Genomic DNA, 16,378 nt, shown 5'->3' with positions numbered 1-16,378 from the left:
TATGGTTCTATAACAGCAGCCCATATCTTGGACTGTCTTGGACTTAGTTTGTCCATGGATGTAGGAAGCATGGTTTGTCCAATTTGTCAACCCGACACTGTTATGTCGGTCGGTCGGCACAGCAACGTACGCGAAACGTCGCTTCACGATCGTTGCCTGTCAATTTCTATCTGTGGTCAAGAGAGTGTCGCTGGGTGTCGCGATATGTCGCCGTTTCAATTTTACAATGAGTGAATCTGTCGAGTATCGCCTCAGTCGTTTATTTTAAGTCATGAAGAATCGCTTTACGTGTAACTGAAGTTGATTTTGGTTTCATACCCGAGGCCATAATAGTACATGTCACAGTGGAAAGCGAAATAGCGCACGAAAACCCGGTCATTTTTTATGGTGAGCAAAAGGACTGCAGCAGATCACATGTGAAAACCACAAAAACAAGTGCGACTTTCCCGCATTCCTTGAACTTCTCAACTACAGAATTTTTTAGAGCATCGAGAGTTGGTCGTCTCATCTCCGAAAGCAAGCAAGCAAGCAAGTGACGTCTTGTACTATAGGCACAAAAATCGGCACTAAAATGAACTGGGCAACCATTTCACACTTGGTACGTGCATAAATTACGGGCTGTGAGACCGGAAGTCGAGCGCTAGCGAGAGCGCGCGTCGTCGGCAGAACGCAGACCTGTAAACCATTCCGGCTGTATGATTTTTTAAACTTTTCTCGTCTTGTAACCAGACTCTAACCGTTACCAAACAGTGTACAGTTAATATAATTATAAGCTAGATACGTATTTGACAAACAGATTATGCCCTGAATTATCTCTCTAGTGTTTATCGTGTAAATTGTACCCACCGCTTACGCTGACCAGCCTCACGTTTCTACGCACAATTTTGTTTAGGACTTGTCAGAAATTCTCTAACCTGATGCCCAATATTTAACCTAGACCCAGATCGAATAATTGTTTTTGAAACGCACAAAAATCCGACTTTTTTCGGCGATTTTGTGTGAAAAATGGGACGTTTACACAAATCGTCGATTTTCTCAGTTCCGATTTTTGCTATGTATGCGCACCTTCAAATGAGTGTAAGTCGGCGACGCGTGGGCGGATTTCCCCGATTTTTCGCATGCTAACACTTCATGAATAGACCTGAAAAACCGTGTCTTAGATTTTTGATAAACCCCCCTGAAGTGACGATAACTTGACAAACGTGAACAAAAGCCGATAATTTATGCGAAAATCCGACAGTTCACACTTCGAAGGCTCACTGTGCAGAAACAAAAGCGAATTTCAAAAATCCAAAACACGGTTTTTCCCCTGTATATCCAGCTGTCTAGTGCCGTTAATAGATCACTTAGGGGTGCTGCCAATTCTTACTTATACTCTTTTAAGTGAAAAAATTCAAAATCACATGTTTTTGACTTAAACAAACATACCAATGCATGTTTTGACAACTAAACAAAATTTTTACCTTCTTCAAATATAGACCTATTAGAAAATGTACCACATGTTGGGTGTGAGACCCTGTTTTCTATGTGAAACTTTTGATTGAAAATATGTGTCAACCAAACTGAGTCACTACCTAAAAGAAAGACACAAACAAGATATGTAAAAATAGTAAAAGCTATGCATTTATTCTAACAGTAAATACCATTCATTCAGCATTGTAAATTACAACATTGCATTTTGTGAAAGATACCAAAACATCTGTAAAAAGTGAAAAACTTCAGTTCTAAGTTCAGTATTGCATATATTCTATTCTGGCTCCACATTCCATTGTTTCCTATCTAGGTATGAAAAGTATTGCTTATTAGTTTAAAAATATCACATTATTGAATATCAACCTCGTAATCAGTTCAAAACATTACTTAATGAATAAGCATATTATTATTTCAAATTTGAAATACTCAAACACTCTGGCTTTTTTTTGGTTCATTTTAGGGGCAGTACATAGCAACACTTATGGGCTTCACTTTTTACTGCCATACATAGATTGCCTCTGAATATTGAAGTTTATGCCTGAAAAGATCAAGAAAACCTGCATTACATTTTTAAGAAAACCGTACGCTTTGCTTTACCAAATGTCTGCATTGTTTGCATATAGGTGAAGGAATAAAGAGGTCCAAGCTAAATGACCACTAAATGTGTGGCTAAATATCAGTATATTTGCCATTTCACTGATCCAAATTAGATTATTGACTCACTATAAATCAGTGCTCTCCACACCTTGCAAAAGACTGACGGGTGGCAATTTACATATCAATGCATAGTTTACATATCGTTGTAGTGAAGATATATTCTATTGTATGGTTATTAACATATGAATAGACTGCCCACCCCTCCGTAATGACCTCATGTGGAGAGCCCTGCCAGGGCACTTATATAGTAAAGTATTTATATGCAGAACGACGGTCCGGTCCGCGATAGAGGGACCGTGGCATAACTAACACACTAGACTATATGACCACTGGACTTACACTGATGCTTGTTCAGGAATCACCAACATTAATGAATACAGAACGGGTTTTCTCACCCTTGACATACAGATGTATTCTTTCAGTATTCTACCCTGACTTTCCTTAATCAAATTATAACACTTCCAAATAAACCAGTGAACTATTGAACTCTGAACTTTGACCTTGCCCTGCAGACAGCTAATTCATGTAAATATAGCAACAACAAAAACATCGAAATCAATAGATTTATAAATTGTAGAGTTAGTGATGCAGGTTGGCTTATAACTCTATCTAGCTACTGAGGCAGAAACGTGGCAAAATGTTTAAAAAAAACTTCAAAAGTTTCCATTCCTAATTTTAATATAACCCATTATCTCAGAGTTGTTAAATGCATCATGGAGATATGAATGGTAAAGAGAAATAGATGAATATTAAAAGCTACTCTCCAATTTGTCTCTGGGGAGATAAAAACAGCCCATTATTTCTCTTTGGTGAGACCCTCCTAAAACAATCACTGTTGAATTAAAGCTTATTTTCCTGCTTGGTATAAGGTGACCCAAGTCAAGGACTTCAATTTCAAGGAAGAGAAATTTGAGCACATGTAATATTTCAGTGGAAATATGATAAATTCATTCTTGAACATGAGAAAATATAATATTGTCTTGAACAAAATTCACCAATATTGTATAGTTATGGTGAATATTAAATGCTCAGTTTTTCATGTGCTTGCCTTTTCTATTGAACAATGCCAGTTTGTATAGTATCCGTGGTGATGTATGCAGCCACCCTGTATTTAGGTTGAAGAATAACTTTTGAGCACAAAAATGACTGATCTGATATCTGAACACTCATTTCAAACTAAAAACTACGGCTGGTCTAATGCCATTGGAATCTGAACTTTGAGCACAAGGATTAAACCCAAACTATGCTAGAATGGTGTCACATAATTGGTGGTTGGGTGTGGAATAGATTGTGTTGTAATGAATTTATTAATCAAAGTCCCACCAATAAATTTTTGACCTATCACTTACTAAAGAAATAAAGACATCATGTTAAAATCTGTGATTATTTTCCTATTAAATAAATTGAATCACCTGTAACCATGGCATCTAAAGTTAGTATTCTTCTAATGTAAAGTTCCCACTTCTCACAATTCAAAACCACAAACACTGAAGTGAAAGGTTAGCCTAGCTTTTGATTTAACAATGAGTGTTTACGTACTTGACTAAAAATAGGCTAAAGTGATACAGTTGTCAAGTAAAAGGTATAAAATCAATACATGTTGTTAACAAACCAGTTATATGGTAATGCCACATGCAGCCTATCAAAAATATTATCACATCCACTTAGGGGAGAACCATTTGATATCTGGGAGGGGGGGCTGGAGGAAGTTGGTATGGCAGCAAAATTTTTTTCCCGCCACTGTGGCAGCAAGTTTTTTCTATTTTCTGTCATTAGGGGCCGTTGATAATAAAAGCTGATGCACAAGAAATTCCTTCGTTTTACTTAAAACCCCCTCCCTCCCCCTCAAAACGAAAGTTCTTATGCGAAATCAACTTCATATTATGATGCTGTTTCTGACAAACCCACACACACCTCTGCGATCCGCACACCCATGAAAAAACACCGGATGTTCACATTAATTACTAAACCTCCACTTTATGCGTTTCACTTTTTAAGACACAGAACATTTTAATGTATTTTGCATGTGGGAAAATGTTTCATGTATATGTTTCACGTTGAAAAAACTTAGAAGTTTTATTTCACATTTACGTCTTTTCGTTGTCTGTTTTGTCTCCATATTTTGTTGTCATTCTGTTCTCGAATATAGTATTGCAAGAAAGTATTGCGTTCTCGCTGCAAAGTCGCACTTCGAAAACAACAGACCAAATTCTTATGCGATTTTGACGCACACAAAATGAAATGAGCTTACCCCTCCCCCCTCTAAACGAAAGAATTACGTCTGTCGTGCGTCAGCTTTTATTATCGACAGCCCCTTACTGGGCATTACGACATTACTGGATCAATTATTTTTCCTTCTTCCTCACCTGTCGGCAATTTTTTTTCAAAAATCCTTCAGCCCCTCCCCCAGAAATAAAATGGTTCTCCCCTTATTTTCATTGGTTTGAACACAACACATAATGCAGGTATGTTGCTCAATAATGCCACAGTAACATTCTATATGACTAGTAATGGAAACAATAGGATTGAGCTTAAGGAAGTGAAACTTGAATTAACAATAATGAGTTATATTTCTAGCCCTTGAAATTTCTCTCAGCCTGCCACTTTCAGAAATTTTGACTGTCTATATGTTAATATGTCTTTGATATATCCTTGACTGTATAGCTGTGAAATGTTTCACAGCTTGATTAGTATTTCTTCTAACAACATTGAGCTACTTATTACACAATGCAAGTGATTAAATATCGTTGTAAAAAACTCATAACTAATATTAATATCAATGTTTTCTATTTTATGAATGACTGATAACTTTAGTAGTTATACATATTTGCATAAAGATCTATTCTGCATGAAATAGCTTTTATGTCAATGACACCGCTCAGTGCATGAAGGCATGGCAGCGTTTCTTGGTGTACAGTATAAGGGTGTTCGAAAACGTTTATTTCTGCAGCTTTTGTTCGAAATGGACGTCATTCAAAATCATATCTATTGTAAATTACTAACAACAAGTCCACTTAGAGCTGCACAAAACCATGAACAGATGTGCTTAATTTTACATAATTTAATGGGATGTATTACTCTATTAAACTACTGAAATTGATCTCAAATTTCTCAGCAAAGTAAAACATTTGAGTGTACTGAGCTCAAAATCTGTCTTCATAGAAACTTGAAAGGCGTAGATTTGCTGGAAAGGTATCACACAAAAATGGTTGCATTTCTGGATTTATAAAAAGAAGATAGTACTGTTATAAAAAACTTTTTAAAATCTATGCAGTCACAAGCCTGTCAGAATTCTTGTTGAAGGTCAGTTTCTGACGAGGTTTCAGAACATGATTTATGTTTCAGAACCCGATATCATGTATCAAGTGAACCATACGACCGTGAGTGCATATCACTTCCCGAGCGGTCCATTCCTTCCTCATCGCTGTCCAGGGTGCGCCTGTTCGGTTCTTGAAACGATGTTGATGGTTGAGAGAAACCCTCGCGGTAGGCTCCAAAGAAAAGGTATCCGATTCCAAGACCAAGTAAGACACTCAAAAATATGTATGCGTTGTAGGTCATAATTGCCAACATCAGCAAGTAACCGATGACAACTTCAAAGATGTGGAGGAAAGAATTGGCAATGTGTAATTGCAACCTGAAAGTATAATAAACATTTATTAAAATCAGTGATATATAATTATGTGCATGGCTGCATTCTTGCGTAAACTGTTGAGATGCTATTAGCCCATACTGAGAAAATTTAACAATGTGTTCCATCAAGACTTCACTAAATTGTGCTCTTTGTCTAATTTGACATATACAAGATAGCAGTCAAATACTTAAGGTGATTTACTTCATACAATGACAGATTAATTGTTTTGTCATTTCTTGATATCCTCTGACTGTACACTGGCTCAGCAACAGGTATACTTTTTGGTAGGCATTTAATTACATTTTTATTTTCCAAACAGAGGTCATCCTGCTTTATTAAAACTTTAATCCAGTGTCAAGCATGCTCTTTTCAAGGTTTCCTTTATAAATTTTTGTTGACTGAATCTGAGCAAGCCAACTGAAGAGGATACAGCTGGTGGCAGTATTAAATGTATTGGCCTAAATCTAGCCAATATGGATGACTTTAAGAGAACTCACATTGAAAACAAAAGGATGGGTATAAAATGTCACTTCTTCAGACTGTATTATGATATTTATTTATCTGTACCTTATTTATTATTGTACTGGGAATTCCATTGCATATTTAGTCCAAAATAAAGCGAAATAATCATAATAATAATAATAACAATTTTGCCAAGAGTGAAAATTCAGGTGTGTTGATCAGTGCATGACAATGGTGTGTAGATCTCAATGTCCTACCTTCTTCGTTTGATATGCTCCACAGTTGGTGGAATTCTCAACGATGCCAGGAGAGGGCTATGTGAATTCACAGCTGGGTTCGTTGAACTTGACTCTGTCAGTGGATTGGCTGTCATTTTCCTCCGTACAAATGTCATCAGGGACTTGATAATTTCAATGAGAATGGCCACTATGGCAATGACCACCATTGCTGGAGCCAAACCTGAAGATAATGGCAGTGACTTTGATAGATTTTAATTATTCCACATACCACTACTTATTCACATTATTCACTGAATGCCTGCATTTGTGAAGCAATAAAGCATAAATATGAAGAAGCCATAGAAATTATGCAAAGTATGATTTTTGTCAATTATGCCTCAAGGCAGATATTTGGACTCTTAAGGCAATACCGAAGATTCAAATTGCTAAGCAACTGTTGCTAAGGGTAATTTCCAAAATCAATCAAAATGCAAAGTGTTCATGGTTTTCTTTGCATAATAAAGATATACAGAACCATACTATTTAAAAAGACGCAGGTTTGTCGCGTGATTGATCAGTGACGTCACACATATACAAATTTTCACAGCTCTTCAACTCCTACAAATTTGCACCAAATTTGCCAAAATTTCCGAATGTAATACATGAGATACCTGTTTAGAGCCCCTAGCATGTATTAGGTTATCTGCTGTGTCATTTTGTGAAATTTTGAAGGGTTTTACGGCAATATCTCATAAACTGTCCGGAATATTTAGAAACTCATGCTTATCTATATTCTAATCTACAACTTCAATAAACCTACAAAAATTCAGTTAATTGATTTACAATTGAAGGAGTTGAAAGATTTTGAGCATTTTCAAAATACCAAGAGTCGGAAATCCATAGAAAACAACGGAACGGTAAGATTTTGCACGTGCAAAAGTGTGCTTTTAGAACCTTGCCAGCGATGGCAACCAACGCGCGCTTTGAATCCTTCTAAACTTTTTCGATAATTGTTTGGCCTACCACTTGTAGGGTTCATTTTGAAGCTTTGAAGCAAACAAAGTTTTATTAAGTTTTCACCAAGTTTTATTAAAGCCCCAGTGCTGCTAACTTTTGATGATAATTTCACCATTTTTATTTTGAATGTGAACCATAATTTCTTGTTCTTCTCCCCAAAGAATGTTGATGTTCACAGTATCCAGCTTGTCAACTCAGCCCCTATGGTTTTAAACTGCCTTGTTATTGTTGAAACTGACTTCTGGTCCGGACTAGAATTCAAATGTAAACAATACAATGCATTTTACACATATAGACGCTAAGTTGACAAGCTAAATAGAGGGTGTTCAACATTCTTTGGGGAGTAGAATAAGAAGTTGCAGTTGATTTATAAAATAAAAATAATGAAAAAACCATCAAAAGAAAGCAGCACTGGGGCTTTAAGTTTTCACTTAAGCAAAAGTTTAAGTCTTTTAATTTCGAAATGTGAACTGCCTTAAAGTCTATATCATCCATAAGTTAGGATCTGTAAAAACATATCTCAAAAATATACTCTCTGTTGGCAGTCTGCCTGTATTGTTGGTGTGTAATATCATGCTATATATAACCAACACAATACTTTGAGGAATCTTTTTCAAATTTGATGCAAATACTGGGGCTTTATAGCTCACCATCCCATCCTGTTATGTTTATTCCTTCGAAGAGAAAATGTCCAATAGTGTCATTGAAATAAAAGTACATCTGAAACAAAAGAAAAGTCAATCAGTGAGAATAAAGAAAGAATCAAACGTGAGATAGATGTCAGAATATTTCATAACAAAGTCCAAAATCTCTTCAGATGTATAGTTGTATTACATTTTTTTAAATAACTGCTCAAAAACAACTTTCCTTTCATATATTTTGCCAATTTGACTGACATTGGCTCGGCCTCTTTTAGTTCTTTGCTCCTCTTGCCTTAAATACCATTCACAGATTACAGTAATTTAGCTTCACTATTACATGTTATGATAATGAAATGAAATATTTGTTCACATTGCATTTCAGACCTCATTCAATCCTAAAAAATGACAACAACACAAATCAATAACATTATAAACTTTTTAGAATGACATATTGCACTCTTATATGACTTACTGTCACTCAACATTTGTGGAAAGATCATGTGATGAGGTATGAAATGAAAGCTACTGTTTTATTTGAGGCTGAAAACTGAAAATGTACAGGAACACATTTAAATTTACTAGAAAAAATGATGCAATAGAACATGATTTATGAAGAAACAGAACAAAGTATGCACTGCCTCAAAAGACATTCAACTTGAATAGATAGCATTCTTGAAAGCAACACATCCTGCTTAGAATAAACATTTACAGTTACACCAATTTCAAAAACCATACTGTTTTATTCTCAACAGCCCTTTGCAATTTCTCACTACAAACAGTGTGTTATAGCTAAACCAGAGGAGATATACTCATACACATTTGCATATGAATTGACACTGTGCAGTGAACAACACATGCATCCACAAGTGATGGCGGATCGTGCACAGGTATACAATAGTTTCTTTGCTACAATAGTTCCTTTGCATGCAGGAGACAATGTTTGTTTAGAGCCAACATGTGTAGAACCATAAAAGCCGTGTTGGGGACTGAGTTCAGAATAACCATGGGGGTACCACACCCCCATGGAATAACCTTCAGGAGTAAAGGTGACATCCATAGATCAAAAAAAATATGCCTTCCTGAACAATGCCATTTCTACTTGTGATTATGACAAAGGTCTAGGCCTCAAATTGTCAGGGAAGCTGTATGTATATGTGGTTGTCTCCACGCTGTTTTCATATATTGTTAAATTTAGGGGGCACTGGAGCCAAACTGGTGTGCTCCTTACCCTAGCCTACAACAGTTATGAATAAACATCCTATGATTCCTCTTCGTATACATCACAGTTTGGTGTTAAAAATGCACTCGGTGTGGAATGCACTGTTTTCACTGAACTGTTCACTGAGTAGCAATACAGCCTTGCATCACAAACCAGTGGTCAGTTCATGCTTGCATTTGAGATCCTTGAGAATACAGGGTATATCCTTGCATATAATACCGCCATGAGCCTCGAGTCTTAGGTCATGGTCAGCTATCACCAATAAACAACAGCAATCTAAATCTACAGAAACACATTTTCACATCATTTATTTCATATTAAGTTACTAGTCAAGAGAATAACTTGATTGTTTGTTGGTTTTTTTGGGGGGGGCGGATTTTTTACTTTTCATAAAATGACTTTTGACATGATCTCCATTGAAAAACTTCTCGTGACAGCTGAGCATTGCGTTCATATCTTCATGACAGCTGTCTGAGAAATCTCAGTCGTAAATCCAACAATGTACATTTAGTGGCAGAGAGGGGCGTGTGCGTGTCAAAACTCAACAGGCGAACTAAAGCATTGGGTGTGCGGGTTCAAAGGCTGATCTAAATTATTCCAAAATACTCCTTTGTAAAATATATTAGGTTTCAGAGTTCATCGAAGCAAGACTACCACTAATGCTCAATGGTGGACGGTACCAAAGGTATTAATGTGCTTTCCTGTAACCATGGAGAAAGGAAGAAACTTCCTCCTTGCAATAACCATGCTCATGGACGTAATAAATAAAGAAGATGTTGTCGCCCACGGTCCCTACACAGGACGGTGTGTACTAGTGTAGCCGTAGTTGTGGTACGTTTTGGTTGGTAGAAGAAATTTTCTACCTCCATGGCATAGGTTTCACTACCGCTTGTACAGTGTCCAAGATTTACAGTCATGACAGTTATGGTATAGCATGAAGGTAAAAACAGAGCCTGGCAGTGATCTGATTAGTTTCTTGTTTTTCTTTGTCGCTGTGTCATTAGCATTGTTATGTCCTTTCGTATCATTGGCCGTCTGCGCTAATCATGTAAATAACGGGACTAAATACCTTCATCATTGCGTTCGTTGCGGACAGGAATGGTGCCAAAACGTTATTGAAAAGAACGACACTACTGCAGCTGCATAATTTTGATACTTTATGCTGGATTATTCCACGATTACTTCCATCTTCGTGATTGCTGGTTATCCAAGATGTTGTGCTGCCAAACCTATGTGTGAATATCAGCTGAGTAGTCACATGCAGACATCACATGACTACTGACCTTTAGCTGCCCGCGTCGGGGTCACAACGGAATTTAAAGTGACAACTCACTTGGCCCTGATTGGCCCATTTGAGTTTTAGCGTGTAACACGTAATGTGATTGGCCAAGATGATTCGAACAGTCAGTTGAGGGAAATCCAATTTGCGAGGTCTGAAGGCATGCGAACAGTGTTTGTCTTCAGCATCAGCGCAAAAACTTAATTTTAAAGTTATTTTCGCGTTTTTTTCCTGTGAAGCCTCTCTTACTTACATGCCACCTTCGGTTTTGGTTTGAGAGACGACCTACGCGGTTCGGACAGTAGATTTCACGCAATGGCTACGACATTGCCTCAGTCGCCATTCGCGGTGTCTCCATTTTCAGGCACGGAAACTGGAACCCCAAACAGTGGAAAACGAAGATCGGCCTGGTTTACTCGTGCTCCACGGCGTAAAAATAGCCCTGAAAGCAAAGATGAAGCAACTCCGGAGTTACAGCTTACCTATTTTGCGTGTAAAACCACTATTAGCTTTGACAAAGTGAAAATAGGAAAGGCCAAAACTTGTAAACTGAGGCTACGAAATCCTACTGATGTAGAATTAGAGCTGCACTTGGAGAAATTCCCGTACAAGAAGGGCTTCACTGCCTCTGAAGATAGGTGGGTTATACCGGCAGAAGATGATACAATTATGACAATCACATGGGTACCCACAGAGGAAGGGAATGTGCGTGAATTAGCCACATTCAAGTTCGACGGCGCCCACCGACTTCAAATCATTTTGTTGGGCACTTGTGTGACTTCACCTGTCAAGAAAACTGTAAGTGCGGTATATCATTCGTAGTTGCATCAAATAATGCAATCTAGGGTTTAAGTATATGTTATGGTAAAATGCACTGTTACATGTAATTGTGTTATTGTTTACATTTGAATTCTAGACCTATAATTCACTTGTCAACACTAACTATGCATTGTAAACACGTACAAACTGAGTTGTTCAATACATGGCTCAAGCAAGTTGATTCACAACACTTTGTCATATTTCCCACAAATACTTGAGAATGTTAGATGTTTTGAGCGACGCAGTATGGCAGTTGCTAAAACACTTCAGATGGTTTGTCAGGAATCAACAATATGATGATTCCTCTCTTTTGTCCATGGGAGTCAGGAAAATCTTCAACTGAACTTTGGTCATGCTAATAGCATTCATCGAACCTAACAAAGGACAGTAGGGCAGTGCTCCTTTGCACATTTTTTCCAACTTTCAAGATTATATATAATCATATTTTACCTTTCTGTAGCATCATACTAGTAGTTTCCTTTTATTATTATAGAATTGGTCTTGGATGCAGTTTTATCTTCTATGGTGTTACTTTTGTTCAAATATAAAATAATCTATGGAGAAAGTAGTTTGTATGGGAGCATACATGTCATTCTAAATATTTAAATTTATTTTCAGAAAAAGAGACGCAAGTGGAATGTGAAGAGCAGTGTTCCAGATTTGAGAAAGAAGTGTCTACAAAACAAGAGCAATAACCAGAATCGGGCGACAATCTTGGTCAGCAAGAAGAGAGCAAGTCCAGTTGTTTCAAGACATGATACGGAAAACATAGCACCATCCAATATGCCAGTTTCAATCATTACATCACCATGTGAAGAAAAAGAAGTTGCCAAAGAGGCAGACACACTACCCACAACACCATCTTCTATGAAGAGGTCCCGTACATTTGAACTGCTCAATGCATCTCTTGACATGACACCAGTCATTGATGATGATACCCCCAGTCCCCTGAAACCTGCAAACCAGTTGCCACTGGGAGAAAGCCATGCCCGCAATATTAGCATGAGCCCCACAGGAATTCCTGTGCCGAATGATGAGCTGTATGCTATGTACGGAATTAGCCCTGACGTGAAAGGCTTTCAGGGAACAGGCATTCAAAGCCGACTTACCTTCTGTGTTGAGAAGAGCGAAGTACTGCCATCAAGACTTAGCAGTAGTCCCAAAGACGAGCTGAAAACATCTCTTGATGTGCTGAACAAGAATGCCCAACCAATCAACTACCCTGAAGTGAAAAATCTGTGTGCAGAATTAGAAGAAATTGATGGTAACTCGCCTATTGAGAAGGAAGACCCATCACTCACGACAATCACTGATACACCAGCCAGCCACACTGCTCTTGTAGGTTCCTTTCTACTGCCAAGTGGAGACACAGATACGCCATCTCGTAGGCACAGCAGCACCCCACTCACTTCTTTGGAAAGGATCAATCAAGTGCAACAAGGAAAGAAAAAAATCAATGTTTCGGCCACTCCATCGAAGAGTACAGACTCTGATTCCAAACATGCAGAAGATAATGTAACATGGGATGGTCTCTTCAAAGCACCCCAGGCAGTTCCTCCAAGAAGGAAAACCATTCAGGCAAGCAGCAGCAGTGTCAGCAATCAGACTAAGCCAATTTCAGAGGCAGAAAAGAGACTGAAGGCGTTTCAGAGAGCAGAGAGAAGAAAAAGTGGAGTTGGTCTGAAAAGGATGAGAAGACACTCCACAGCATCTCCTAAAGTTTCAAAGCATCAGAATGTACTGGCTGGGGAAGTGCCGGACACAGCTTTTGAAATCAAACCAAGACGGCTGTCTGCTGCTGCTATTGCTGTGACAGAAGCACCAGGGATGGCTAAGAGAAGGCAGTCGTTGGTATCTCAGACAGTAACAAAGCCTAGAGCAGTGTTTGCTTCAAATGATGTTGCAGAACAAGCCATCGTAGAAGCCAGACGACTATCCGGCAGTGCCACGGTTACTAAGGCAGAAGCACCAAATATTGCTGGAAGAAGGCAGTCCTTGGTTTCTCAAACTGTTACTAAGACCAAGGCAGCAGTTTTGGATAATGTAGGAGAGCGGGTGAATGCAGAACCAAGACGTCTGTCCAGTGCCACCGTGACTAAATCAGAAGCACCTCAGATGGCAGGTAGAAGACAGTCGATGGCTGCTCAAACCGTTACGAAGACTGGGGCGGTGGAAGTTCCAAAATGTGAGGTTGACCAGAACTGTCAAGCAAGCGGAGAACCCAGACGACTGTCCACAGCTACAGTCACAAAGACTGCTCCATCACAGCTTCTGTTATCCGAGAATCGTGTGGCTGCAGATGGTGCCACAGTCTGTAAGAAGTTATTTCTGGAAAGCTCTGCTACTGCCAGTGGTAAGATAGAAAGTGATGCCAGCACATCTGTCACCAATCAGGATAGTTATCTGCTGATGTCCATGAGCGAAGCTGACATCACTGGTCAGGACAACTCCATCGCTTGCATTACACAGGATGCATTCCCAATTCATGAGAGTGTGGTCACTTCAAAAATCAAAAGGTCAGCCCCAGGCAAGAAGCTACAATCTGCTGCCAGCAAGAAAGCAAAGGTGGAACCAGAAGTAAGACAGACCAGAAAACCCTACCAGCCTTTGAGAAAACCAAGCACTAGATCCCAGGGAGAGAAAAAAACCAGCAAATCCGTCAAAGGAGTTGCTATGGCAAAGCTAAATCTGCGAAAACCTCAAAGGAAAGGTAGGTTGTTGCAAAAACTAGTAGTGCGCTTCTTGAAACTCAATGCCTTAAACTTTTGCTCAAACTTTCCTCAAGGAAACTTTGACAATCCATTCTAAACATGAATAAAAATTAGGATGCAAATTGTGGTACCAGAGAAACAAATCACCTAAAATTTGCCGACATTTGAAAATAAACTCAATTGGGGAAGTGGATATAATGTTCATTTTTCCCCAGAAGAAAAATGGTAAAAACTTGTTCACTTTAAGAGCTTCAAAATGAGTGCACATAAGCAGTAGACTAGACAAATATTTAAAAAATTGAGTCCAAGTATGTGTCCCAGATGTGCATCCTACCTTTATGGTTTTGCCCAAGGTGTTATATGATGTGTTTCCTTGATTTTTGCTGTGATTAATGAAACGACAAGTTAGATATATGGTACTGTTGAAATTCCAATTGATTTAATTTTAATTTTTTTTAATACAGCTATAACCAGCCATCCAAATCTATATGCCGCTCAGAACATGTTCTACGACGAAAGATGGATGGACAAACAGGAGCGTGGCTTCTCAAAGTGGCTGAATTATGTTCTGACTCCAGATGAAATAGAGTGTCCACAGGATCCAAAATGTCAGGGAAGCAAAAGTGAGTGAAGTCTGATAATAACTTGACTCTTTGTAAATCGTTTCTCTTGAAACAATTTACAAGGAGTTACTTTGTCAAATGTTTTCTTTAGTGAAGCAACTTCAATGCTTCAAGCATACCCTGGAAATCTTGAATAGTACCAGCATTTCGATCCTCTTCTGTAGAATCCTGGAGTATTTTCACACAAGAACATTTGTTTCAAAGTACAGAACTATTGATCGGCTAAAACCCAAAATACCTCAGTGTAAAAGCTTAAGGGGGGTATACCATCATCAGGAACAATTTGGGATAGAGTGCAAATTTTGATCCTTTTAGACCTATATATAGAGGTAGAGCTGATAAGTTACCAGAAAGTTGGGCCTGAAAAAGGTTAACCCTTTGAGCACCAAAGTCAATTTTGTCGACTTTTTTTTATAAAAAGCACTGAAGTCAATTTTTTTCAGATTTTTTTCAAAATGTTGATAAAAAGCTTTAGCCAATGAAATGTGATATGCTTTTGGTCCATAAAAATTAAAATAATTACAGAAAAATTCATAAATATTGGTAAAATGTTGCAATAAAATTTTGTTGGGAAAAAATTACAGCATTCAAAGGGTTAATACACAAATACTTTGTGAGAAATGGTATCTTCACCAGAAATGTATATTGCTACAATCTGCTAGAAAACCTCATACAGCAGAAAAATTATGTGAAATTTTAAACTGGGAAATATATTTTTGTTGCTGATCAAAAGCTACTACCAAGTTCTGATTGGATTTGGCAGTCTTTTGATAAAATTCAAGTTCTGATAATAATGACTTTTTGTTATGTTCTGCATATATTAATTCCAATTGAGTGACAAGCAATCAAATTGCTAACTTAAATTCAAATTACATTTTATCGTTCAGTTGATGCAGGCACAATTTGTGTGGACAGTCATGAGGACATCACTCTAGCACCAACCAGAGAGGAGCTTTCGTTGAAAGCATACACCGCCAGAAGAAAGTTGAATAAACTTCGCCGAGCTGCGTGTCTGCTCTTCGAGAGCGAGCCGATCATCAGAGTTGTGCAGCGATTGGAACAGGAGATTGAAAGTTTCCGACTGAGAGTCAGACAAGACAAGCACATCAACAGAGATTATGGTAAGATTATCCGTGTATAACCCTCATTCATAACTGACCTGTAGCTCTTCAATCTTGCCATTCCTGCTGGTATGGATGTGTATATACATGTACAAGATGGTAGTTTGTTTTAAGTACAGGAAATAATATGGACCTTAAGCCTGCTAAGTTACAAAATTAATTCTGCTCAATGAGGGCTTTGCATGTTTTTAGGGTAAGGGAATGGTATGACAGGAGGGTGTGCTCTGCCTGTCCAAGGTAAATAAATGGAGTGTGCATGTTGAATTGTCTGATGTAGGCTTTATATATACATGTACTCATGTATATATAAAGTACGTACTTACGTAGTTCAGTCAATCAGTTGCTTGCAGAGTCTATTCATGTTACATGGACAGTCTAGAAATTCTGGAATTCTGAAACATGGCAGACTCTCCAGAATCATTTGTCTTGACAGTTTGTGAGTTTAGGTATATGAACATATAGGGATTTAATCCTGATACTGAAACACCACTGTTGCATTTTGGA

At 38.1% G+C, this 16,378-nt stretch overlaps 2 protein-coding genes across 3 annotated transcripts in view; one reads left to right on the top strand and one right to left on the bottom strand.

Moving 5' to 3' along the window:
* Positions 1–3,687: 3,687 nt before the first annotated feature.
* Positions 3,688–16,378, bottom strand: part of LOC139152478 (protein SLC31A2-like) — an 18,110-nt gene continuing 5,419 nt past the window's right edge. The window contains exons 1-4 of one of the 2 annotated variants that reach the window (XM_070725628.1): positions 10,391–10,579; positions 8,112–8,181; positions 6,484–6,685; positions 3,688–5,767 (exon numbers count right to left, since the gene is read on the bottom strand). In XM_070725628.1, coding sequence (XP_070581729.1) covers positions 5,485–5,767; positions 6,484–6,685; positions 8,112–8,181; positions 10,391–10,399 — 564 coding nt within the window. In that variant the 5' untranslated portion in view covers positions 10,400–10,579 and the 3' untranslated portion in view covers positions 3,688–5,484. Of the gene's footprint in view, positions 5,768–6,483; positions 6,686–8,111; positions 8,182–10,390; positions 10,580–16,378 lie in introns of those variants that run through there. The other variant, XM_070725629.1, reaches the window with a different exon arrangement.
* The window catches only part of LOC139152476 (abnormal spindle-like microcephaly-associated protein homolog), a 23,302-nt gene continuing 17,651 nt past the window's right edge, over positions 10,728–16,378 (top strand). Inside the window, exons 1-4 of the mRNA XM_070725627.1 lie at positions 10,728–11,398; positions 12,038–14,129; positions 14,595–14,753; positions 15,641–15,874. Coding sequence (XP_070581728.1) covers positions 10,916–11,398; positions 12,038–14,129; positions 14,595–14,753; positions 15,641–15,874 — 2,968 coding nt within the window. The 5' untranslated portion in view covers positions 10,728–10,915. The remainder of the gene's footprint in view (positions 11,399–12,037; positions 14,130–14,594; positions 14,754–15,640; positions 15,875–16,378) is intronic.

This window comes from Ptychodera flava, chromosome 16 (genome assembly GCF_041260155.1).
Source record: "Ptychodera flava strain L36383 chromosome 16, AS_Pfla_20210202, whole genome shotgun sequence".
NCBI lineage: Eukaryota > Metazoa > Hemichordata > Enteropneusta > Ptychoderidae > Ptychodera > Ptychodera flava.
The sequence above is the reverse complement of the archived record's forward strand: the minus strand, read 5'-3'. Positions and strand labels throughout refer to the sequence as shown.